Source organism: Panthera uncia (assembly GCF_023721935.1).
Source record: "Panthera uncia isolate 11264 chromosome C1 unlocalized genomic scaffold, Puncia_PCG_1.0 HiC_scaffold_4, whole genome shotgun sequence".
Lineage (NCBI taxonomy): Eukaryota > Metazoa > Chordata > Mammalia > Carnivora > Felidae > Panthera > Panthera uncia.
This window is the reverse complement of record NW_026057585.1, coordinates 98,951,488-98,978,036: the sequence shown is the minus strand read 5'-3', so window position 1 is coordinate 98,978,036 and position 26,549 is coordinate 98,951,488. Positions and strand designations below refer to the sequence as shown.

At 51.3% G+C, this 26,549-nt stretch overlaps 2 protein-coding genes and 1 long non-coding RNA gene across 11 annotated transcripts in view; all 3 read right to left on the bottom strand.

The window, feature by feature from the left end:
* RERE (arginine-glutamic acid dipeptide repeats) overlaps positions 1-26,549 on the bottom strand; it is a 426,890-nt gene that overhangs the window by 8,053 nt on the left and 392,288 nt on the right. For all 8 annotated transcript variants that reach the window (XM_049618826.1, XM_049618828.1, XM_049618825.1 and 5 more), the window contains 5 exons: positions 4,010-4,172; positions 2,795-2,887; positions 2,266-2,465; positions 877-1,038; positions 262-375 (listed from right to left, as the gene is read on the bottom strand). In XM_049618826.1, coding sequence (XP_049474783.1) covers positions 262-375; positions 877-1,038; positions 2,266-2,465; positions 2,795-2,887; positions 4,010-4,172 — 732 coding nt within the window. The remainder of the gene's footprint in view (positions 1-261; positions 376-876; positions 1,039-2,265; positions 2,466-2,794; positions 2,888-4,009; positions 4,173-26,549) is intronic.
* Positions 10,952-26,493, bottom strand: LOC125913611 (peptidyl-prolyl cis-trans isomerase D). Its single transcript, XM_049618843.1, has 2 exons — positions 21,711-26,493; positions 10,952-20,203 (listed from the first exon to the last, which is right to left on the bottom strand). The coding sequence occupies exon 1, from the start codon at positions 26,414-26,416 to the stop codon at positions 25,304-25,306; it is 1,113 nt and encodes a 370-aa protein (XP_049474800.1). The 5' UTR covers positions 26,417-26,493; the 3' UTR covers positions 10,952-20,203; positions 21,711-25,303.
* Positions 24,305-26,549, bottom strand: part of LOC125913616 (uncharacterized) — a 4,811-nt gene continuing 2,566 nt past the window's right edge. Inside the window, exons 1-2 of one of the 2 annotated variants that reach the window (XR_007455055.1) lie at positions 26,505-26,549; positions 24,305-25,101 (exon numbers count right to left, since the gene is read on the bottom strand). This is a non-coding gene — a long non-coding RNA (uncharacterized LOC125913616). The remainder of the gene's footprint in view (positions 25,102-26,504) is intronic. The other variant, XR_007455054.1, reaches the window with a different exon arrangement.

The following is a 26,549-nucleotide window of genomic DNA, read 5'->3' as shown; positions in this document are numbered from 1 at the left end:
AGGGATGAAGCTCTTGGAGGGCAAGAGCTCTCTCTGCCTCGTGCCGAGCGCACAACAAAGGTTCGTGCAGATGAGGCGGCGAGCCTGGCCCCGGGGACCTCAGGTCCTCCTTTGGTCTGGCTGGCGTCGGAGGCTACTCTAGGTCCCTCCCTAGGAGACAGGGCCCTGCCATGCCCCAGGGAGACCCTGGGCTCAGGGCTTCTTGGGGGGGTGTTAGCAGTCCCTGAGCTACAGTCCCTGTGGCTAGGCTGCACAGCTCACCTGGGTTTTTGTCTTCTTGGAGCTGGTCCTGTCGGCCTCCTCTGTATCGGAGGCCACCTTCTCCCGCTGGCGCTTGGTGCTCTTGAGGGGGGATGAGGCTTCCTCCTTCACTTTCTGCAGTGGGAAAGCCCGTGAGGGGCATCAGGCCGAGGGAGGGGGTCCCTCAGCCTCGGGAGAGACGACAATGGTTTGCTGACACCTTGCTCCTGTAATCTGAGCTCCATCTCCAGAAGCAAGAAAGTTCTGGAAGGGACCAGCTGAGGCCGGGAGAAAACAAATATCTGGGGGTGGAAATAACTTGGCTTTGGGGGGAGGGAGCCTTTCTAATCACACCCTACCCTTTGCCTCCGAGGCCTTGGGAAACTTGAGGCAGAGACGGCTCCTGAAGGTCAGTGCTGGGAGCTGCAGCGGACCACCTTTGTCCAGGCCCTGGACCCCAGACCCCAGACCCCAGTCCACAGCCCTAGGCCAGGCAATGCTGATGCCTAGGGCGGCTCCAGGAACGACCCGCAGCCCCATGTCTGAGGGAGCTGAACATCAACTCCAGCAACCTGGGGTGTTAATGAGGGGGCAGGCCCAAGCAGCCCCCGCTACCCTGGGTGACAGGCACCTCACCTTGGCCGACTTCTTCACTGTCTCTGCTTTACTGTCATTGCTGGAGGTGCTGGCAGCGCTGGGTGAGTTCCGGCCACTGGAGCGGATGTCTTCATTGATCGGCGAGGCGCGACCATCAGGGCTGGCTGGCTGCTTCTTACGACCGCTGCGCAGTGTAGACATCTGCCCACCCAGACCAGAGGCTGGTGAGACTGGACCCCAGGCTCTGCTGTGGGCCACCTGGGCCCAGCATACATGCTGGAGCCTCGGGAGCAGACCCAAACACCTGCCCTATGGCAAATCCCAGACCAGGGTGCCTGGCAAGTGACAGGCACCTGCAGCTTTTCCTCACGGTGTGGGGGTCAATGCAGACTGAAGGGAGGAACGAGGGGTGAATGGGTGGGTTCACATGGAGGAGACAGCAGTTCTTAACTTAAAATGCTCATCTCCAGGGATGGTCCTGGATGCTGTGCGGTAGAAACGAGCGAGGTTTTCCGAGGGGCAGAAGTTGGCGAGGGCCGTTTACTCTGCCAGATTCTCCAGAATGGCGATCACACACAGGGTCTGCTTTAAATCACCCCACCCTTCCTGTTTGTTCCACGGAACTGCCCACTTCCTTGCCCAAACCAAACACCTGCTGATTTCATCTGACAGGATGGGAAATGACCCAAAGAGATAAACCGACAAATAATGTGGCTCAGCTCCTAAAACCACCAAGCACTTCGGTTCATTTCTGCAAAGCCATGGGACTCAGAGGAGATGGGGATACAATGATTCACGCCAGTCCATGTGCTGGGTGGCCAGGGCGCGGCAGCCTTGACAAGATGCCAGGGTCAGAGGAAGGTGGACGGTGCCCTCTACAGGCCTGCAAGGGCCGCTGGGGAGGCTGGCCACGGGGGAAGACTCTGGCGGTATCCCTAGTGAGAACTCTCACTCCCAAAGGCCCTGCTGACATATTTCCAACCTAGAAAACAAAACCTCTTTATGAAAAGGGCTATATAGTGAGGACAAAAATGTACCGAAAGTTTCCAAAACTGGATCAAATATTTATTTAAAAGAAAAAAAAAAGGCAGCTGCAAGTTTAGGCAGCAGAGACACGGCCACTGCAGGTGTCAGGCTCAGGGCCCAGAGGCAGGTCTGAGGGACTTGGAGGGCACGCACTGAACCAGAAACTGACGCTGAGTTCAGGACGCATACCCCACTGACTCCCCGAGGACGACACGAGGGAGGGAAGGAGAGAACAGAGGCTCTTCCCAGACCCACAGACAGAACTAGTATTTTGGGGCCAATCACTCCTTCAAGGAGGCTGGTCCTCTACATAAAACCGGTCACCTCCCAGCCTCCCGGGAGGCACAAGCCCGGGCGTCCTAGTAACCCGAAGCGGCCCAGGTCACCTGCCCGAGGACTCACCGAGCCACGACTGCGCCGTGTCCTCATGCTATGCTTCCCACTGAGCCCATCGTCTTCCTCTTTGACAGGTTTGAACATGAATGGTGGGGGGTCCACAGGCTTCTCGATGGGGGGGAGCTCGCCGTACTTCTTGAAGTGGATGCGGCAGTCCGTGCACAGGAGGATGTTCTCCCGGCCCCCGTGGTGCCAGTCTTTGGAGGCTGTGTGAGGCAAGAGGGGTGCGGGTGGGGGGCCCCTCCGTGGGCTCGGACAGACACCCGCCGCTCTCTCCCAGGGCGGGAGAGGATTTCAGGAATACCCGCCACCTCCGCCCCGACCACACTGACTGCTCGACAGGGGAGTGACAACAAATACGAACTTCTGCTTTTTCTCAAGTAACCCTGAAGCGCAATGCGGACGTCAAGCCAGCGATTCCCTGGCAGGTCTTCAACTGGACTCACGAGACGTTCCGAACCTGGAAGCGCCTGAACCTGGCCTGCCTCAGCGAAAGCGCCCCCCCCTCCCCGCCTTCCCACAGACCCCCACTTACTGGTGGTGAAGCAGTGGCGGCAGGCGTACCCCTTCAACTCCTGCTCGCTGTCCTCACTGTCAAAGTCATCCTCGCTGGCTGAACTCAGGTCCACTGGGCATGGCAGGAACACAACAGGGATGGGGGAGACACCATCATGCTTGGCCAAGACCGGGACCACCTGTGACCCGTGGCCTGCCCCAGGCTCTGAGCCACCAGAGTCGCCTGGAAGGGGCAGTGTTCACGAAGGCCCACTCTGAATTCCTCGGGGCCGGTGATCAGAACGAAAACTTGGGTGAAGTACCCGAGGGTCTGCCCTACCGTATTTCGGGGGACTGGCATCACACCCGCATCCCGGAGTGGCGAGCACGGATGCCCACAAACTGGGAATGGGAGCAGGCGAAGTGCATCCAAGTGCTTTCCCCGACACATGTGGACGTCCCGAGGCGCTCCCTCTCCACCGAGTCCCGCCCCTGCCAGCCCTACTGGGTCGATTCTGGTTTGCATGTCCCACGTAAGCAACCCTCAGGCGGAGCGCCCTGGGCCAGGACAGAACCACCGGCCCCGCTGCTGCACGCCAGCTTTTACGGGTTAAGAAGGTATCTGCGGCGCCCGGGTGGCTCGGTCGGTTGAGCGTCCGACTTCGGCTCAGGTCATGATCTCACACTTTGTGAGTTCGAGCCCCGCGTCGGGCTCACTGCTGTCAGTCTGTCAGCACAGAGCCCACTTCAGATCCTCCGTCCCCTTCTCTCTCTGTCCCTCTCCCACCCGCACTCTCTCTCTCAAAAAACAAAACATTTTAAAATAAAATTTTTTTTAAATAATTAAAAAAAAAAGGTTAAGAAAACATCAAATTATTCTGCATATTACACTGGGACCAAGAGGAGGAAAAAGAAGAAAATGTGAATCTTATTGCCAACACAATACCAACGCAGTAACTCAAACAGAACACCCGCCATGAAGTGGGAAATCTCCTCTGAAATTATCGAAAACACCCCAGGACAAGTCAAGACTTACGTTTTTATAAAAAGCTACAATGATGTTGAGTTTATTTAAAAAATTTAAATGCATAAATAAGTTATGAACCTCTCCTACCAAGTCCCCCAAGTCAGTGCTACATCCAGGCGCAAGTTTCATACGCCTGCACCACACACATGATGTCCCCAAGCCACTCTGCGACAAGGACACCTGTGAGTGCAGGCCCAGAACCGGGACAGCGAGCAGCCCCGCACTTACGGAACTCGCTGGAGGGTGGTCTGGAGGGCGTGCTGACGGGTGTGGACGCGGTGCGGGTCTTGATCCTCCTGAACACGGCCTGCCTGCGGTGCCGGCGATGGGCCCGGGAGCTGGCCGCTTCGGGGGTTTTCTTCCAGTAGTAATAGAAGGTGATCAGCTCCCCCTGCGGGAGAGAAGGGCCAGCGGTGAAGAAGGGCTCGGGGATGGCTTCTCCCTGCCCTGCAGCTCCCTCTTCTGCCAGGAGCAGGAGCTACTTGGGAACGGCTGTGCTGGGGAGGAGCGCAAAGGACGCTTTGCTCCTGAGTCGTGAGGGGGACTGGACTTGTCCCCTCAGCCCAGGGGAGCAGAACCTCTAGATATCTAGAACATTCATTCATTCAACAAGTACCTGCTGAGTAGCTGTCACGTGCCAGACGCCAGCATGGAGGTACAGCAATAAACAACCGAGAAAAGGGAAAATCCCCGCCCGCTAACCGTGTGTGTGCACAGATGGGTTTCTTCACCGCACTGCACTGAAATCATACAGGTGTGACAAGGGAACGCCTGGCCACTTAGGCTATTCCAGAAACAACCCCCCTCCCCCTCCAAAAAACCCCAACAATTCAGGCGCTCAGGTGGTGGGGAGCCGGGGTCAGGAAAAAAGGAGACCCCGAACCCAGGAGAACTGCCCCACGGCCTCCACCCGGTCTGAGTGACCACAGTGGGACAAGCTGGTACAAAATCCTGAAGGTGACGCCTGAGGGCCACGTACACAGGGGCACTGATGCAGAGATGAAATGCCACATGTCACAAGGTCAGTCTTTCGTTTTTAAATTTTTGAGAGAGAAAGAGAACGAGCTGGGCAGGGGCAGAGAGAGAGGGAGACAGAGCAGCAGAGGCGGGCTCTGTGCAGACAGCAGAGAGCCCGATGCGGGGCTCGAAGCAGCGAACTGCAAGATGATGACCTGAGCCAAAGTGGGAGGCTTAACCGACTGAGCCACCCAGGTGCCCCACAAGGTCGGTCTTTAAGGTTTTCATGGCCCAGCAGAAAGGCAGGCAAGACATCTTTTTAAAAAATACAGCATGGGGACATGAACCCAAATGCAACCATGAAAAAGGGGCACTTCTGCTACCCCTGTGCCACGTTTGGTTAACCCTGGTTGACAAAGACCAATTTCTTAAACATCCCAAGATTAAGTATCTTCACCTGGAATTAGAGGAAAAAAAACCCAAAAACACTTAAAGCAGTGAGAGGGCCTAGATCACACTGATCTTCTCTAACTGAATCAATCCTGTGGACAATCAACTTGGTGGACCAGTGTATCCTGGAAGTCATCCTGGGAGCAACTCGTACCCCAAGGTTGGAGCCACTTGGCCAGAGCACCACTTAGCCTCATGGAAGGCTCACTGCTTTGTGAATGGAGGAGCCGAGAGCCAGAGCCAGAGCCAGAGCCAGAGCGAGAGATTCTGTTCTCCGGTGACCTGAGATCCATCTAGCTGGAAAGGCCAGTGCTGGAGAGACTGAAGGAGAGAAGAGCAGATAGCAGGCGACAAACTCTTGTGATTGCCGAGCACCCCATTAGACGAGATTTCATTAAAACACCCCCCAGAAGCAATGGCCTTAGAACACGATGAGAAGTCAGTTTGAAGAGAAGGGGGCAGGTTTTAAGTGGGGAAACGGCTTCTGCAAAGCAGGTAACCCGCGTGTGTTGAGTGCTCACTGCTCAGAGTTGGATTCTATGCCTGTGCATTTTCTAAGAAGTGGGACCGCAGCTGCTGCCAGACCCTTAAAGGAGCCTGTGGTTCAGAGGAACTTCGGACTGGCTTCCACAGGTCCATAGCATGTATCTCTTGGAGCTGTGGATAGGTTTCAGTCTTTCCAAGTGCCACTCAGCAAAATGCTAGTGACTGCCAATAGTTAACAGATGAAGCGTGACCCCAGGCCAAGGGAGGCCAGGAGCCAGCCACCAAGGACGAGCACAGGCAAATCTACAAGCTCACCCCACCCCCTTTCCAGTTCCACGAGACAGTAACCGAACAAGGGAAAGTGTAGGAAATGCCCTTGGATTTCTGACCGGTTTGTCTGTCACATGTTATTCTACAAATGTAGGTTACAACTGTCCCTGTGGTGACCGGAGCGTCCCGAGCCCCTGAGGTCATCATCTGAGAAGCTCCTGGCTCCTGCTCTTTATCTCCCATTTTCCCGACTTGGAAAGTCACTTATCTCTACTGATCTTCTGGTGTTGGCTGGCTGGAGGGAACAAACTCAGACACCCAGTGGGGGATTAAGGGACCTGTGCGGATACAAAACTGATCTGACGCCGGTCCTCCTACGAGAAAATACAGAACAGAAGCCAAGGCAAGTCACTGTCACCCTTCAATACTTAGCCAGCGTGACATGCTCTATCAGTTCAAAAGGGCAACTAGTGCAGTGAACCGTGGCCCAATCCCGAAGCTGGAAGGAAGGATGTGAGACCCCAGAGTGGTTCCTCCCACCTCCTCTAGCTGAAGTCATTTTAGGGGCCAGTGGATGAGAAAGGCCAGGGATGTAAGAGGAAATGTGAAGCTACAGGAGGGAGAAGGAATCAAAAATGGGAGAGAAAATCAGGTGGGAAGGTGCTAGCAGGGTCTCTGCCAAACCTCAGCCTGACTTACAGGCTGTTAAAAAGCAGCCATCCTAACACCTTTGTACAACGTTGATCTGTGACACGATACTGACTCACACAGTTACAAGGGACTGGAGGTGAGGGGCACTGACACAAGGACCCAGGTACAACTTCGGACTCTCCCAAAACTTAACAAACAGTCTACCGTTGACCAGAAACCTTACTGATAACATAAACGGTTGATTAACACGTATTATATATGCTACATATATTTTTTACAGCATGCTTACAATAAAATAATGAAAATGATACTAAGAAAATCATAAGGAGGAAAAAATATATTTACAGTACTCGACTATATTTATCAAAAAAAAAACCTGCTTGTAAGTGAAACTGTGCCATTTTAACCTGTGTTAAGGTTCAATGTATTTCTATTTCTCAAACATGAATGTCTGAAAGAGTTTCAAATGGTCTTAGAAGACAGCATAACTCACAGATTAAAATAGGGCAAGCCAGAGTCCAGCGAGGCTATGATACTGGCCTAACGTCACACACTGGGCAGAAAAAGGCTCAAGAAAAGCCGGGTTCCCAACCTTAACCTCCACTCCTGCTGTGTTGTGTCTTCCTCAAGTATGTGAGAAAATCGGGACATGACGAAGAAACCTAATACTGAAATAATCATCAACTTTTTGTCAACACCTGGGTGGCTCAACTGGTTGGCTGTTGGACTCCTGATTTGGGCTCGGGTCAGGATCTCACGGTTCAGGAGCCGGAGCCCTGCGTCGGGTTCCGTGCTCACAGCATGGAGCCTGCTTGAGATTCTCTCTCTCCTTCTCTCTCTGCCCCTCCCCTGCTCGCTCGCTCTCTCTCTCTCTCTCTCTCTCTCTCTCAATAAACCTTAAAAAAAAAAGGAAAGAATAGCCTTCCGACAAGAAAAAGAGTCCAGAACACATTCTATTTTCTCAGTACCAGGGATCAAACGACCAAGCCAGAAGGACCCTTCCACTATAGGCCTAAAACCAGTTCAGAAAATGAAAACTACACATTTCAAAATTCCGGAAGATGGGGTAGCAACTAGAACTCTCATACATGGCTGGTGGGAATATAAAATGGTTCACCCACTTCATAAAACTTTGGTAGTTCTTACAAAGCTAAGCATTTACCGTATGACCCAGCAGTTGATCCCACTCTTCGGTGCTTACCCAAAAGAATAAAAGCATGCTCAAAGCACGCTCACACAAAGACTTTTCCACGTAAACACGTTCAGAGAACCTTTACTCTTTGCCACCCCAAACTGGAAACTATCTCAATACCCCTCAACGGGAGAAGGGAGAAACAGATCACCGTGCATCCACTTACTAGATACTACTTGGTAGTAAAAAGGCAAACTACTGATCTACGTGACAACACGGATCAACCTCGAAACATCACACTGACTGTAAGCAGCCAGACACAAAAGTACAGACTGTGGGGGTCTGTTCTCGAAAAGGCAAATCTACAATCACAAAAAGTAAACGAGTGGTTGTCCAGAGTCCAGAGGACAAGAAGTAGGAAACTACCTATAAAAGAATATGAGGAAACCTTTCGGGGTGAAAGAATAAATCCCATAAACGCCCCGCGGGTTTACGGTCGTCAAACTCCCTGAACGGTGACCTCACTGCGCTTAAAGTGGGTGTCCTTTTACGGTATATATGCTACGCATACCAATTACACAGCCATGAAGTTAACTTTAAAAAAAAAATCCAGGCCAGGTTTTATTAGCTGCCTCTCAAGCACTGTACCGTCTACGAAGGGATTAAACACTGGAACGGAGCGAATCTAGGCGGATTAGAAACAGCATACTGGTGACTGCATGGGTGGCTAGGTCTTGAGCACAAACAAAAGAACATGTCGGGAAAAGGTCTGGTTCTACAAACACGGAATGAGGCAGCTAGAGGCCTCACCAGGAACGAAGTCAATTGAACTTTAATCAAACATGCATAGTGTGTGCTGCAGAGACCCGCTGCACATAAATTCAGGAACAAAAGCTGTGGCAGAAATCAATAGCTTGCTGAAACATTAACACAGGCAATCATCGATCAAAAGGCAGCTCCACAAAGGCAGCCTTGCAAATGAGCTCCCGCCTTTGCTTGCAAGCGGACACAGAGGCATAAACGCGGACACGAACGGCCGCGGCGGCGGTTTTGTTCCCGGGGCTCTCCCCCACCTCGCGACAAGGCCTCGCAGCCAGCACACCTCCCGTCTCTGTGCTGTAACTGCACACGGCACGAGCGACTAAACTGGGTTAGTGCCTGGGCCAAAAAGGGAAAGAGAGGGGGCGACGTCCTCTCCGGTCGACAGCATTATGGGCTGCAGTGCTCGCCAAGAGAAGCGCTTAAAGCCACTGGTCTATATTTAGTGGATTCTCTCTCTCTCTCCAACTCTTCGCCTTTTCTGCAGCGTGTGAAAGGGGGGGCAGGGGCGCTGGATTTTCCCAACAGGTCATGAGCAAAAAGCCGCTGGCAAGAAGAGATTTGCTCCTGGATTTAGGCACCGGCTTCCCTCCCAGGCAGGCTCTGCACAGCAGGTCCTCTCCCCAGACAAGTCAGTGAGGGGGGAGGGGGCAGGCCCCTGTAGGTTTCTCTGATTTTCCATCCAAAAGCAAACATGGGGTGGGGACAGAAGGAAAAGGGAGGTATAAGATGCTCTGTGCAGCCCTCTATCTGGGTGGGTGGGGGCTGGGATGAGAGATAGAGAGTGTCAGGTTGACAAAAGGCTCCAGGCACCAGCAGACAGCTCAATCACAGCCACTCCTGTGATCCAGAAGCTTCCTGGGCTCCACCACTTGGAATCAGTAGGAGAATTGGTTCCTCCTCCCCGGTCACCATTGTACTTCTGTGTCGCCTCGTGTTAGACCGTGAGTCCATCAAGTTCGCCTGACATAAAATGGCAGGGCACGCTCCCTTCATGGCTCCACGGCCCAGACAGCCTGAACTGAAGCATGGGGAGTGAGGGGTACCGGGGTTGCTCAGCACTTACTGGCAGCCTTCAGGTAAGTTCTGCTGGTACGTCTAGGTGGACAGCAGACTGGCGACGCGTCCCAGGGTCCAGAGTGAGCATCCCACCGCATGTGTGTGTGTAAGAGCAGAGGCGGGCAGGGGCTGGAGGTGGGAGCTCGCAGCCCTGCAGCAGGGGACAACCCGACGGGGTCTCCTTCCCGTCTGACCAGCAGGTTAATTTGCCTGTAGCCACTTGGCTAAAACGATGCCTGCAGACAAGACTATTTCCTGCCTTCAGGCACCGCAACGCTACGGGAGGGGAACCTGTAACCTGTCCAGCCTGACGCACACGCACACACAAACACGCATGTATTTTTTAAAGTGAGATCAACTATGTGTCTTCTAAGGGACCCCGGGGAAGTGAAGGCACAGGACAGATGGCAGAGCGAGAAGGCACTGTAAGCACAGCGAGGGTCAAGGGCTCACTGGGGGGCAGGTCTGTCCTGAACTGAGCACAGCAGCAAGCCCTCAACTCCCTGGGTTCTCTCTCACCTCGGCCCAGCATCAACTCAAGACAGGAGACCCCCGGGAGGCCGACGTGGAGGCGCGAAAAGGTAGTCAGTCGTTTTTGTCCAATGTTAGAAACATAAGGGTACGCCCAGGACTGAGTCCCCATTTTTGTGATTATAACATATTATTATTGCCACAACCAACCAGTCTTGACGCCCCAAGCTGGACACAGTGCCCGCAGACCATGGGGTACCTGCAGCCTGCCACCTACTGTTAGGCCAAGCGAGGCCTTGGTTTTTTGGAAACAACCCTCTTCTCTCACACTCCCTTCAATTCGGTGTCCAGGGCCCTATTCCTGTATCTCCCATCCTCGCAGTGCGGTTCCGTGACCAGCAGGAAAAATGGTTAACACCCGCTGGCCTCAGTCCGGCCAAGGAAGGCCTTGACAAACCAGTCCTTGGTACGTGCACAGGAGGGGCAGGGACGAAGGAAGGAAGGACTCTATCTGGGTCCCTGCACCGTAGCGAGTGCCCAGGCACCAGCCACAGAAGGTCCCCAGTGGAGGCCACCCACCAATGCTTCCTCCCCCCGAGGAGGGACAGCCGCTGCTAACTTCCTCTTCTCCACCAAAGCGTCAACAGGCATCCTCTCGGAGCCAGGTACCGCGTACTCAAAACAGAGGGGCAGCAGGGGTGGGGAGGAGGCCTAGAAGCCATCCTCCACATGGATAATGGCATTAGAAACACAGCTTTTCTCTGAAGCTGCCATTCAGGCCCCTCAAGCCCACCTGCCCCTGTCCGCTGATGCGACGGGACAGGACCCACTGTGTGGTAGGGCTGACAAATGCATACCTTTGCACACAACTGACATACCCCACTGCAGGGGTTAGAAAGTAAGCGTTTAGGAGAAGTTATTTTAATTCTTTAAGATCTATTATTAACTGTTCCAATGCTAGATAAATATTTTAACGTGAATACGAGAGAGAGTACACTTAAATGATCTCCACCCAATCCACACCTTCCCTTAAGTCTGCATGCGAAAGCACAGCTGGTTACAATCAAGGTGTTTTGCTGCAAAAACTCTGTTTGAAGGATGATGCCCTTCAGTTACCATCCAGTTCCTTCTTTGGTGGTCCAGGTAGAGAAGTAAAGAAACCCGCCCTTGCTGGATGGAACGGAGAAATCTAAAGCCCCAGCCCCTTTTATCAAAAGAAGGTGTGTTTTTCCAGAGAGAAGTTCCAGCAGGCAATGACTAGTTACAAAACAAGGTCTCAGACGCAGAAGGGGCAGGAGGGAGAAGGAAACATGGCACAGAGCTGTTTCTCAGACTTCATTCCCCAAGCCGGGGCCCCAAGGGCGGTCAAGGCCACAGGGGAACGTGGCCCCGGCTCCTGGAGCGGGTCCGGGCAAGCCCGCGCGCTCCAGGCCCCTGGGGAGCCCTCGGACCGGCGTGCTCTGACCCTGCAGCTGAGCTTGGGCCCTCTGACATCCACGACCACTTCTGCCTGGGAGTCACAGCTGCATTTCTTGGCCAAAACTAACTCGAGGGTCGTGAAGCAAGTCAGTAAAATTTCCTGGCACAGGCTCCTGTGACAGTCATTCTTTCCTTTGGCTCCCCGAGGACTCCAGGGTTGGAGCTGACGAGTGTCCCCAACAGCTCAGGTGAGGAGCCCGGTGCCGGGTAGCGCCATCAGCTACGTCCAGGAGCGGCCACCTTTACGGATCTTTTTCCAGCGGGCAACTGGTCGTCTTCCAGCATCAACTCTGGTAATTAAAGCGGTGCTCTCCTGGGCTCCTTCTTTTGTTAACCAACCGAATCCCCTAATCCCTGACGGAGCCCCGACACCGTCAGCCGGCTCTGCTGCTAATCGTTAAACACCGACTCTGTGGGCTCAGAGTGCACGTGACAGGATGACGATCTGCTCGAAGGCACACGGCAGAATCACCGCCTTCCGCGCGCAACAGGCTGGAGGGGCACCTACCGAACGTGCCACGCGAGAGGACCCGACGGCGAGGAGGCAGCCTGCGTCTGGGCGAGGCGGTCTCCCCGACCCACCTCCGGCTCCTCGGGGGCAGGGTGAAGGAGAGGGAGGAGAAAGAGGACTCAAAGCGGGTGACGCTCTCCTGGGTTGAACAGGTTGTAAGAGGCCACGCTAAGACGCCCACAGAGATGTTCTGGAAACTGGCACTCCCCCAACCTCTCTTTAAAAAATCCTAGTTGAGCAGGATGAAGAATTGTCTTTTTTTTTAAATAATGATGACCACTATTTATTTACACATTGTGGAGAAACTGAAACAGAGACATTTTTCTGTTTAGCCAAACTTGTAACGAGATTTCCTAAGCTCGATGTTGCTTCAGTTGCTGACCACTTGTGGATTCTCCGTCTGGTCCCACACCTCCCCTCCACTCAGATGTCCAGACTCGAGCTCCTAGGCAGGCCTGTCCTCTCCCACAGAGATGCTCAGTCTCCCCAAAGCCCAGCTCTGACCTGGTCACTTCCCTCTCCACACAGTGAAGGCCCCAGGCTCCTCAAGACGAACAGAACAAAGGCCCAGTCGCCTTGCTGCCTCTCCCGGGCCTTTCCCTCTGGCCACAGAAGACCCTTCTACCACATTCCCCACCCTCACAGCCCCTGGCTTGTGCCAAACACGACGGCCAGGCTGCTGTCCCCTCAGTGTCTGGATCCGAGTCCTCACCAGTCAGGGCTCAGGTCACCACAGATGCCATCTTCTCCCTGAAGCCTTCCTTCTCCTTCTCCCCAAGCCCCTGAGAGGTCATCATATTTGCACACCTGAACTTTTCCACACGTGTCTCTCTCCTGGTACTCACAGGCTCTCCTTTGGACCGTAACCATGAATGGAAGAGAGAGACAGCGTGAATGGGGGGAGGGGCAGAGAAAGAGGGAGAGAACAGAATCTCAGGCAGGCTCCGCACTGTCAGCACGGAGCCCATTATGGGGCTCGAACCCACGAACCGTGAACTGGAACCAAGAGTTGGATATTAACTGAGCCATCCAGGTGCCCCAAACCGTAACCGTGAGTGACCTAGTGTCCCCAAGTCTGTGCCTACTTCCTTGGCAAATACCCACAAGTCTAGGGCAGTATCTTGAATATCTTGAGTATTCAGTAAACATTTGAGGAGATGAGTATTCCCTGAGCATTAAAATTCACCTGAAATTGGGGCACCTGGGTGGCTCAGTCGGTTGAGCATCCAACTTCAGCTCAGGTCATGATCTCACAGTTCGTGAGTTCGAGCCCCGCATCGGGCTCTGTGCTGACAGCACGAAGCCTGGAACCTGCTTCGGAGTCTGTGTTTCCCTCTCTCTGCCCCTCCTCCACTCGTTATCTCTCTCTCTCTCTCTCTCTTTCTCTCTCTCTCTCAAAATATATAAATATTAAAAAAAAATTCACCTGAAATTAACTCTAAAAAAATTAACTTCTGAGAAATGGATACCAGATCACTGACTTTTTATTTTGCCAAATAAGATCATTAAAAATAACTGCTTCTTGATCTCATCATTATTTCATAAAAGAAATGACACTCTAGCTCTAAAGAAGTAGAAAAGACAGACTATATCCAAATAAGAAGAGTTCCTTAATTTGATATCCAGCGTTATGAACGATGACTACACTGTTCTTATTTTTAGTTCATTTTCCACGGGCCCGTGAAAACGTAAGCCACGTGCCTGCGGTGTCTAGAAGCAGTGGTCTGAAAGTGGGGGTCACGGGCTGACAGGAGGGTGGACTTAGGAATCCAATGCCACTTCCCCATTCAGCAGATTTATAAACCACCAATCACCTTTCACCGGGCTTATGAAATCTGCAACGATGAGGGCTAAGCACAATAAATGTTTTCCTTAATATACACGTCATCTTCGTGGCTACCCTAACACATAAATCGCGTCATCCTTGCTTTACACGAGACAACCGAGGCACAGGGGACAAAGCCATGTGTCCAAGCTCACACAGCTTCAAATGGTAGCCCTGGGAGTCTGGTTCCAGAGTCCTATGCTCTTAACCACTCTGCTATGAACTAAGGGGAAATCGATGTATTTCTTAAAGCCAGAGGCTCAAATCTGGGTTATCTTTCACCTAGGGAGTATCTTAAACCTCTTCAATGGACCCTGAATAGTTTAGGAAGAAAAGCAAACGAAGGCACTGTGCGTCCCTGATAACAATGGGTGGCCAGCCTTCCCATCCCAGGGCGGAGCCACCTCCCCCACCCCCCAATGCCGCACCCAAGAAGTACAGAACCGCACCTGCCCGAAGCCGGGGTACCAGGTTCAGAAAAACATCTGGTTGGCACAGTGCACAATCAGAATTATGCACGAGCCTAGGCAAATACGTTCTACTTCCCACACCAGGAACAAGCTCCAAGGACTGTACCAGACAGACCCTGGGAGCCCACGGCCGCGAGCACCCCTCACAACCTGCCGGCCACGCCTCAAGCCATCCAATGGCTCCCGCTATGGACAAAGCCCTCTGGCCTACTTTTGGCTCTAGGCTGCGTATGTCACAGAGATGTGCCAAGCAAGTGACCCTCACAGGCCTCTTGACCTAAAAGCAGTAACTCTTCTTTCTCTGAGGAAGGCGAAGAGTTTGATCAAGCAGAGTCCTTCAAAACATGGCTTCTGAACGTGCTACAAAGCATCTTTCCAAATCACTTCCAGCAGGAAGCATCAATCAAAGGTGGTGGCTTCGAAGTGTGCTCAAAACCACGGAGATGAGTCGAGGGCCAATGGGCGGGTCTCCTGAACCTCTTGGTCTCGCCACCTCTCCAAGCAGCTCCACTAAGACACCTACCAGTCAAGCAACACGTAGAAGATTCTTCCATTTAGCCAAAAATAACAACAATAAAAACCAGAAAACAGATTTGGAAATGACTTGCTGGAAGACAGAGTCACGGCCATCACAAATCCGTCTAAGGCCCAGCCTGAAACCCACCCCGTGTAGCGCCTACACCAGCCTGTGGCACAGAAGCCTGGCCAGTCCCGATGCAGCGACAAGACTGGCCTTCACTTAACCCAGGACCCACACACCAGGGCCCACTCGGGGGCTTCTATCCCTGGTTTTACGGAGCCGTCGAAGACTTCACATTTTAAGTACAATAACGCCCACGCGAAGAATCGCGTCTTCTCTGTAGGGTCCCCCGAACCCCCAAGAATTCATTCACTGAAACCGGCTTTCTTTCCTATAAGCCGAATACTTCATTATTTGCTGAATTCATTTTATTGGAGTTCAGCAACAGGGCAAGTGGGATTTCACCGCTGTCGGTTCTATTACCACACCGCCCTTCTTAATGTTTTCTCGTTCTGTAACAAAACCACAATTCTACCAGCAAAGGGGGAGAAGAGAAGAGAGGAAAAGAGAAAGCCATAAAACTGTTAAAAGCACCATTCTCCGTGTCGTAAACATTTTTCTATTTATCGGCCTTTCATTATATGTGCAATCTTATTATCCCTGCACAGTATCAAAGTGACACCGCCAGGGTCACCCTATAAAATATACATTGGCGATGTAACATTTAATGACGGGAACAGGACAAAAGATGAAGGATGAGAGAGGATGGCATGCTGCAGGACGTTTTAAAGGGATCATCAGTTATATCTGTGCATTTCCCGAGGTGATAATTGAATGACAGGGGCTGGAGGGAGATCCATTTTTGAGCTCAGAACGGACAGTTAGGAGAAAAATGTTTTTGTATTGGAAGCATGTAATGACTGCCAGGAAATGAGAACAGCCACTCTCGCAACATTGCTTCTTATATTTTATGGTTTTTATGGACGCACAGCAAATTATCAAGTACAATCCATTTCTGCAAGTCGAATTGTAAAATAAAGGACAGACTTCCTCATTACAAAGAAAGGAGGGGAAGGGGTATTTAATTCTGTCACCGTATCACATTTGTTTAATAAAAAGAACAGAGGCGAAGATTACCCTTCGAAGCACGAAAACACAATTACAGCTTTACATCCTCCTTAGACGCAGATGTGAAACATGTCCTCTCTTTGGCCTGAATTTTGGATTTAACCTAAGGCAAAGATCTTAGAGAGATCGAGACAAGCTCGCAAACCAAACCTGTGCTCAGGTCTTACCCATCTGACACACGTGGCGAGCGACCGTCCTAGCGGCTCGTGGATGAAGAACCCCGGGAGGGGGGTGAGGGGGCGGGCAGCCACCTTCCACGAGGCCCTTAAGGGCTGAGTTACGTGTCTCTCCCTTCCCCGCAAATCGCATGCTGAAGCCCTGGCCCCCAGCACCTCAGAATGTGACTGTGTTTGCAGACGGGGTCTTTGAAGAGGCGATTAGCTAACATGGGTCATGAGGGTGCTCCTGACGCAGTATGACCGGTGCCCTTCCAAGAAGAGGAAATCTGCAAACAGATGGGCACACAGAGAAGACGGTGTGAAGACACAGGGAGAAGACGGCCGTCTACCAGCCAAGGAAAGGGGGCCTCAGGAGAAGCCGACCCCGCTGACACCTTGATCGTGGACTTCCAGCCCCCGGAACCACGAAAGAACAAAGTTCTACCGCTTAAGCCCCCCCCCCCCCCCCCCCGGGCTGCTCTGTCAGCGCGGCCCTAGCGGACAGACACACACGAGCCCAAGGACTGGGCTTCGCGGACGGCCGGCGGGAAAGGGGGTGCGGGCGCGACCCCTGCCGGACGCGACCTCGCAGGCTTTGAGAAGAGTTGACAGGGCCGGTCGCCGGCAGGGAGGAGCAGCGTTCGTCTGGGGTTGAAGAGCAGGCGTCAAGGAGGAGCCGCCGCGCGGGGAAGCGGTAAAGCCACTGGCCGCCGTGTGGACACTCGGCCCCTACCGGCGGGGGCCGAGCCTCCTGCCCCAGTCTGGCAGCTCTGGGCGGCAGATTTCCCCCCGGGCTTCGTCACGACGGCTCCGCCGTGGCCCGGGAGACGCAGCCCACCTCCGGACGCCTCACAGACGCCCTGACGTCAGACAGCCGGCCCACCTGGAGACGTGCGGTGCGAAGGAAGAGGACCACAGGGTGGGACAGACAGGTGCCAGCAGCACGCAGAGGAAGAACCTCCTCAGACCTGTTCTTCATCCCCCCAATCCTTCCGGCCAGCGCCCACAGGGAAGCGCCAGGCTCCGTCAGGCTCGCGCCGCTCCCGGCTCGGCATTCAATGCCCAGGAAGCTATGGCCGGGCGGGAGGTCACGCAGCCTGGAGTCCAGGGACGAGCGGGTGTGCGAGGCACTCTGACCGCAGCGGCCCGGTGGTCCGAGGGTCTCCGGGAAGCTGATCCGGGTGACTCGTACGAAGGCGTGCACCGCATTCAGGAAACGCACACGACGGGGGCCACCGGAGGTTCGGGTCGTAGTCGATGAAGGCGGCTCGCGGATCCCCCGGTCGCCGCGTGGGCGACGGGCTCGGAGGGCTCCCTCCTCCCGGGCGGTACGTGGGTCTCCTCGAGGGCTCCCCCCGGGAGGCCCGGGGCGCGAGTGCGGGTGCGAGCGTGGGGCCCGTAAGGGTGCACGGAGGCTCGCTCCCCGGGGGCCCCTCCGTGAACGCAGCTGCTCGGGGAGGCCGCGCCTGTGGCAGCAGGCCCACCCCGAGGAGAGCTGGGCGTCGGCCTGGCCGCGTCCTGCGCGGGAAAGCTGGACGGGTCCAGATCTCCGGAGCAAACCGCACGGCAGGAAAGACTCTCTAGGGCCGACTCCCTCTCGCGCGGCATGGCGCAGACGTCCGAGCAGCACGCCTTTCGTCTGCCTCAAAATCCTGCCGACTCCCGTTCTGGAGACAAACTACCAATGTCATTGTCACAGCGACCTCAGTCACCCCACTCTTCTAGCCTTCTTCTCGCCTGGACCGATGTGCGGGACAGCAGGAAGAGGTGAGGCAAAGCTCCTCCAGGAGGGTACCTTGACCACCCCCAAGTTAACGTCTGAGACCAACCCCCAAGTCGGTCTGAGACGCGAAGGGAAGGCGTTCTTGGCTGCTCTAGGAAAGCATTTTCCTCTGCAGGCTCCACGTGCCGTCAGAAAGCCCACTCTTGAACATTAGCCACCTCTGACACGAAGGCGCACGAAGGGAGGGACGCCGATGGACGAGCTCTGCGTCCTTATTACTCAAACGTGAGACCCCAGAAACAACTCGAGAAAGTCAACAAACTCTTCATTAATTCAACAGCTTTAAAAAGCTGGAGACACCGGCCCGTATCCACTATTGCTTCACTTCCCAAAAGAAGTCAAACCCGTCTGCAGTGGAGGAGAACACAAAGGTCGAGACTCCTCCGCGAGACGACTTCGGGCTTGAGCCTGTGGCCAAGGAGCCCCACTGCGCGGGCCCAAGTCGGGGCAGAGAGCAGAACTTCCAAGGTGTCCCTCAGGGGCCTGCTCCTGAAAAGGCTGCTCTGCCGTCTGCCAGGACCTTTGCAGGCTCCATCTCGTGCTGCATTTACCCTCGGAGAAGGGGGACTGGGGGCCTTCCCGTGGGCACCGCCTTCTGGCTCGGGGCAGGCTCCTGGAACGCCTCTACCCGCGCCGCTGCTGGTTCATTCCATCAGCTCTGTCTGCTGTAATCCTAGGCACCTTTTAGGGCACCCAGTCTATATGCCACCCATACACACTATCTTTGCTGACAGGGAGCCTCTTTCCATGAATACCATCTGTCTCTTACTTAGCTGTGACCCTTTTATGGCTCGTATGTCACTGAATCTGGGATAATAGTAACTTAAGTCTATTACCGGATTCCCCACTTTTCCTTTTCCCAATTGGACTCTAAATTGCATGTGAACAGGGATGTGGTCCCTCTAAAATCTGTATCCTCAGCAATAATTAGCAGTGTTTGGAATGAAACAGGTGCTCAATAAACGCTAATGTTTTTTTAAACGTTTATTTATTCTGAGAGGGAGAAAGAAAGAGAGGGAGAGAGCATGAGTGGAGAAGGGGGAGAGGGAGAGAGAGACAGAAGGAGAGAGAGAGAATCCCAAGCAGGTTCCCTGCTGTCAGCCCAGTGCCCGACACGGGGCTCGAACCCAAGAACCGTGAGATCATGACCTGAGCTGAAACCCAGAGTCAGATACTTAACCAACTGAGCCACCCAGGCGCCCCAAATGCTCACTGATTTGAACTGAGATGCATCACAGCCATACACGCATCAGAATTACACTTGACCAAAGAATATGCAAATCAAAAGTCATCAATGTTCCTAAAAACTATATATTCTCAATTTTAGAAATAAGAAATTTGCTAATCTCTCAGTGAAGGTTTTCAAACTTGTAAACGTGAGCAGACAGGAAATTAGCTATGAGGATTAAACTCCTCAAGATTATTAAGTACTGCTATGGGACTTCATGCATTAAAGTAAAAAACAAAAAACAACCCCAAAAGAGTCCCTCAATCCACTTAATTTGTTAGGGTAACTCAAAAACGAAAATTATTTCCTGTCCCGAGGGATGTTCAAATGTAAAATGAGAACAAGTGTCCCCCAGTGTTGCCTCACGTACACGCGGATGTTCGCTCAGAACCACTGGGCCAGGATCACTTGCGTGATGAGCCGCCCAAGCCTTGGCCTGACGCCGTCCCAGGGGCAGAGTCTTAACTTGAATTAACAAGGGTGTCCGACTCTGGGCCAATTGAACACTCGGACACTACAATTACAACTTCCATTTCTCAAGGGCTGGATGTTTCCTGGTCTGTGACGTGAGAACGGCTGGGGCCTGTGTTAAGCGCACTGAAGAAGGTGGCCGTAGTGAAGTCTGCCTGGAGAAGTGAAAGCAGGCCCCGCGCTCAGTATCAGGAGGGGAGCGCTTCAGCACACACAGGCTATTTGCAGGCAGATGCCGAGTGGCTTTGGGATTATGCTTTCAAATTAGAAGTCCCGATACGACTCTTTAAGAAAACAAAGCCAAAAAAGGTCAGCCGGCCGGGCTGCGGCCTGAAGCACCAGTGGGGAAATCACCGCCCGTGGCTGCGATGATCCCAGGTCCACTCTCTGCCCACAAGGATCCCAATGTCAGCAGAAGCTGGTGGCACTCACAGCTCCCTCCACGTGAATGAAAAAATTCACTTTCCATCTCGGGCCTTGGCTTGGAATCTTGGTCAGATGGTAAACATGTGTGCGTGTGTCCGTCTGGACGTACGAGTGATGGGGGTGGGCCGCTGAGGAAGGAAAGAGGAGGTGAGCAACGTTCAACACTGACTGTCCAGCCGTCTCGTCTGGCGCGCCTCCCCCGAACCACAGCACTCAGAATGAGAAAGGCAGCCACAGGCTGTGCCACTCAGACAGGTTACCTAACCCCTCTGGGCCTCTGTTTCTTCGCTGTGAAGACAGAGAAAGACAACAGCACCCCGCCCACTGGACCGTGACATTAAGAAGAGCCGATACTCGGGACACACTCGGTACAGGGGCTGGCAGACTGCGGCAGGTCCGAAAATGCCAGTGTTTATGACCATTCGGTGTGCGACACTGGAACGGCCCGCAGCCCGCAGGGTGGCCCCGGCACGGCCCCTTTCGCGGACTGGAGGGTAACCGCACCCCAGGCACAAAGAAAGCACAAAGTCCTAATCAGGAGAATGCAAACAAACTCAGTATTTCTGGAAGTAGCAAATGCCTGAAGTATTTTAAAACTCTGACATAAAAAGCAGCATTGAGCTGAACTGAGTGAAAAGAGTACAATCTTATTTAAGAAGAAACAAGGATCTGAAACGGCTCAAATGCTCACACGGGCCTCGGAGATGAACCGGCCGTATTTCTGCGTCGGCTACGTCCACCTCCCCGGAGTCGCAAGCACACGGTCAAGCCCTGGTAAGGCCAGAAACCTCGGCTGGGTGGCCAAACGAGACCCACACGTCCCAGGTCAGCCACGAACATCTTCTGCTACAAACAGCTGCCTCTCATCTGTACCCATGAACCTGTGTTCACCGCAAACCGAAACACTACAATGAGCCGGAATCTACCTCTGCAGTCTAGTAACGCAACACATAAGGCTTTTCCGCCTGCATCCCTATTCCCGTACGGAGTTCTTTCCAGACCTCCGCCAGCTACGTGTCGGAGGGAAGGCTGACTAGCCTCCCCGAGACCCTATCCCCTCCTGTGCTAACCGGGGTGGTTCTCTGGCAGCCCTCTCCTCGGCAGAGTGGTGGGTAGGATCAAAGAGCTAAATAGGGGCTTGGCACATGTTCTCAACAAGTGACCGCATTATTTTTATTCTGCTTCCATTTAGGAAAAGGACTAGAAGCTCAAAGCTAAGTTCAACTTAACGAACCATTTTAATTAATTGAATAAAAGAAAAAAAATCTCTCCAAGAATAGTCTCCGTAACTGACTTTCTCTCCTTCCTCTATCATGTCTCCCGAAACTACTGGCACGTAACAAGGCCAGAGAACATGGGAATGTGAGGCATCGTGAATGACAATGGTGTTTGGGGCCAGTTCACAGGATGAAGACAGCACAGATCAAAGAGGTCAGCATTCTCCCTGAAATCCCCAAACAGAACCATCAGGACAGCAGAGACCTAGGTTCCCTAACTGCCTCATTGAGGCAACTTATAAAGTCTTCTCTCTGCCTAGCCCCAGCTCTCCACTCTTAGATAATGAGCAAGAGAATGAGAACAGATAGTATCATTAAGCCTTTCAGCAGGAATGAAAACAAAACCAAGATAACGTACCTGCTAATCTTTAGCTGGCTACCTTGGACACTTCAATATAGAATTAGTTTCGATGGACAGACTGGAAAGGTCGAGCTTGGGGGACTTGCAACATCCCATTATTTAAGTTCGTGACACCATAAATCCACTCTTAAAACACATCAAAGGACATATACTTATGTTAAAAATTATACCTAATTACAATGAACTCTATTACTGAACTTTAAAAATATTCTCTTATGATAATGTGGAACATACTGGAGCGTCACAAACCCCAGACTGAAAATTACTGGCTTAGATCACAAACTCTTTAAGCAGAAAGAAAGTTCAGAAGACCCTTCAGGAGTTTAAGCTATAGAGAATCTGCATTTCTGATGCTGAACTGAGAATGGAAAAAAATGTTGTACAACTCACTATATCACCCCGAAACATCCTGGGGCCCAGTGACTCGGGGGGCCTGGGCTCTGCAGTCTAGTCCACTGTGTGCTTGTCTTTCTACCGTGTAGTCAGGGGATGGGGTGAACCAGGACGTTTGTAAAGTTCGCTCTATCCCTGAGTTCCGAGTGGACACAGATAGCAGAGTTGTCCCCTCAAGACACACTGTCGTGGCAGTGTTCTCCCTACAGGGATGGTGCTGTAATGTGCCGCTCTGGAAGCCCTGGGCTACTAAGAGCACCCACACCCCCACACAGTGTTAATAAGGAGAGTAGGGATTCTCCCCTGGGAACTCAAGCAATCATTTCAACAGTTACTCACATAGGGCAGCAAATAAAGAGGCAAGTGTTAGCTGCTTAAGGCAAGAGCAGAGATAAGAGGTTGAACACTAACCCCAGATAAGAGGAAAATTGGCTTGATGAGTAGCACTTAAAAATTCTTGTCACATATGATCTGGATCAAAGGCTCTGATGCCACAACCAAAGGCTTTGAAGGTATTTCCCTCGCTCCCTCTAGCTATAGGAGACAGCACAGCTCTGTATGCTTTTACTCAGTTGTTCCGGAAGGTAATTCCAGACTGCCAATAAAGAAGTCAGGCTACGTGTTATTTAGTCCCATGACTTAAATTCTCAGAAGTCCCAGCTAAACAATGTCTCACTCTTGTGCGCAGAACCGAGAAGCGGATGTGATCAGTGCCCCTGCGAAACAGAGGTGAACGCCTGGCCATCACCGTGCCGGTCATGGGTGTGTTTCTCCACGGACAAAATGACCACAATCACTTCAACAACAATCCAGAAGTGAACCCAAAGTGTCTCTGACTAGAGAGAGTCCCTCCTGCCCACATTCTCCTCTGGGGCCTGCCTGCCCGAGAGCAGTCCTGCAGGGCTCTTTCTGCCAGCCACTGGGGTCTCAGGTCCTCCCATCTTCTGTTCCCAGAATTCCTTGGTCCAATGCTGTTCTTTAGAAGAAGCACAGGGGGAAAACCTAGCTTCTGAAGTATTCTAACTGCATTTTAAAATTTAACATGTTCACGGTCTAAAATCAAAATGGATTGCACACATAAATTAACAGTTGAATAAAGAATACCAACACCTGTCACAGCATAATGACTGAGCTGACTATTAATGTCTTTAATGATGCCGCAGAGCCCCTCCTTCCAGAGTCTCAGGCTGCCTCCTGCCTCCTTGCCCTTTGTCTGGACAGAGGGTCAGGTCTACTCAGAAAGTCTTGAGTAAAGCACAGGCCCTGATGAGTTGCAAATGATCCAAGGAAGAGCTGGTCCAATTCCTAAAGAAGACTGAATAAGTAGTGGGGTAGGCTACAGCAGAGTTTTAAATCCTGCTTTATGTTAATTCACACAGGAAATCCAGGAATTCCCTGGGTGCCAAAAGGGCCCTTAAGAAGATCAGATAATGTTGTACTTCTAGTTCCTGGTGTCAAAACAAAACACCACAATACAAAGCAAATTCAAGGCCTACAAAGGCCTGATCAGCTGCTTGGTGAGCTTTATCTCCTGAAGGAAGACTTCTATCCCTTCTCCCCCTAAAACACACACACACACACACACACACACACACACACACACACACACACACTGGCCTAGAGGACTCAAAAGAAATGCGAAGGAGAATGAGTTTCCAAGCTTCCAAGAAGGTAAGGAAAAGAATTTTTATGAATTTAATGTGCACTTCTGTCCCATTTGGTCAAAACACCAGTGTATTTAAGAAAACTTGCAATACTGTGGTTAACAAATCTCTCCTTAAAAATTACCCTGGAGTCAGAAAGACGACAACAACAACAACAACAACAACAACAACAACAACAACAAAAGAATTACTGTTGCGTCCTATATAAATCTTAAGGAGAAAACAGAGCCAAGAAAACTTCCCAGGAACCTCTCTCATTCCAAGCCAAGATACACTTCCGGCATTTGGGCATTACTAATAGTAAGAGCATTCATGAGCTCCTATTAGCTCGTGCAGCACTGTCCCATAGACATTTAAGGCACACAAGCAAGCCTTCCCACTCCACAGAACTAGGCTCTGAAACACAGCCAAGGCAAAATCCCAAAGAGCCCGAGTTTCCTTTCTGGAGGCAGCAAATTGAACAGCGGCCCCAAATTCTTATGGTTGGATTTTCAAGCAAAGTTTACCTCAAAGACATAACACAGAAGACAAAGGTTTTGAAATCTATTCTATATTCTCTCAAGGGAAGGCTGCAACTTGGCATGCAGGAAACAGTGTGGAGAAGTGTTTCATAATGTGCTTGGAGAGACTGTCCAAGTAGGCAAGGGGGGAATAAGGAAAGCCCAGAACTCAAAGGATCTACAGATGCAATTTAATGCAATTTCATTTAAAATCCCAAGTGGTTAGTTTGTGGAGCAAGACAGGCTGCTTCTAAAAACATTACAGAAGAGCAAAGGGCCAATAATCAAAATATTCTTGAAAAAGAAGGACTAGGTGGGGAAGTGCCACACCAAATATCAACAATTATTCAAAAGCTAGACAGGAAGGTACTGATACAGGAGCAGACAGACCAGTGGAACAAAACGGAACCCAGAAGTGGATTCGCGCATTTCTGGAAATTTCATTTTTGACATACCTGGCAATACAAATTAGTGGAAAAAAGGCTGGATTTCTCAAAAGATGGTATTGGGACGCCTGGTTATACACACACAAAAATAAAACCGGTCCTCTACCTCACATCACACACAATAAACCAATTCCAGGTGATTAAAGACTTAAATATGAAAAGCAAAATTATAAAACTTTTTTTTAAGGTTACTTATTTTGAGAGAGAGAGAGAAGCAGAGAGAGGGGAGAGAGAGAGAGGGAGAATCCCAAACAGGATTTGCACTGGCAGTGCGAGCCCGACTTGGGGCCTGAACTCGTGAACCGTGAGATCACGACCTGAGCCCAAATCAAGAGTCAGATGCTTAACCTACTGAGCCACCCAGGCACTTTGCAAAGTTATAAAACTTTTTTTTTTTTATTTTTTTTTATTTTGTAACACCGTTTTATTAAGAGTGAACCCTTTTCAGTATTCCTAAACTGTAAACAATGAGAAACCGAAGTATCAAAGGAAACACATCAGGGATCATCTATAACAGACAGAAACCTTTAAATTTTCTTATTGCCTTTATACAATCAATGCATATGTAAGTAAAACTGAATTCCTTATTAGGCAAACATTTTTGCATATGCTGCCTTCTCTTTATCTTTCTGTGCCTTTATCTTTTGTTTGACTTTCAGCAATTCTGCCTGGATAGCTTTATCTTCTGGTGCTATCTCCTGAGCTTTCTTAAGATCAGCCAAAGCTTGATCGTATTCTTTTAATCCTTGCCATCCTTGAGCTCTACGGTACAATGCTTTCGTATTTGATGGGTCTATTTCAAGAGCCTCCAAACAACTGTCAATTGCTCCCTGCCAATTTGACATCTTCAGTTTACAAGCACCAATATTCAGCACGCAGCTTAAAGCTATAGGTTGCAGCTTCAATCTGTCTGCTTTCTCAATAACAGCCTTTGAACCTTCCACGTATCTTAAAACTTTTGTATATTTTTTAATGGCCATCTCCCAATTCTGGGATTTGAAAAAAGTATTTCCAATATTTTTTAAGTCTTCTGTTATTAGTAAAATTTTATCTACATCTTTTAAATCTATATCTGCATCCTCAGGGAAATCTGGATGACTGTCACCAGAGCCATCTTTTGGGAATATGCCCCAATCATCCCCTTCCTTCAATTCTCCGCATTCTGCAATAACGCACAATTTGGCAGGTTTTTCACCTTTCACTTCTACATTTTCCAGTATCCTTGCCACACCCATTCCTTTAATTACTTGACCAAATACCACATGTTTCCCATCCAAATGAGGAGTCGGAACTGTTGTGATAAAGAACTGAGAACCATTTGTATTGCAGCCTGCGTTTGCCATGCTCAATAAACCTTCCTGGTCATGCTTATAATAGAAATTTTCATCTTCAAATTTTTCACCATAAATACTTTCCCCGCCTGTCCCATTTTGATTTGAGAAGTCTCCACCCTGAATCATAAATTTCTTAATAATTCGATGGAAAGGACATCCTTTGAAATGGAGAGGTTTCCCAGTGGTGGGTCCAATGCCTTTTTCTCCTGTACACAATGCACGAAAATTTTCTGCAGTTTTCGGTACAATATCTGCAAACAATTCTAAGACAATTCGACCAACTCGCTCCCCTCCGATGTCCACGTCAAAGAAGACTCGGGGGTTACTGGGGTTGGAGGGCTTAGTCTGGGGGGACGGGTGAGACATACTGAATTGCAGATGCGCTTGGGAGCGAACTCAGACAATCTCGTGGACGCCCAGCACCTTCGACCCCAAAGCTACTTTCTTCTAAAACTTTTTTTTTTTTTTTAATGTTGATATATTTTTGAGAGAAAGAGAG

Coding starts and splice junctions, on each gene's coding strand:
- LOC125913611 (XM_049618843.1), bottom strand. CDS start 26,416: ATGTCTCACCCGTCCCCCCAGACTAAGCCCTCCAACCCCAGTAACCCC.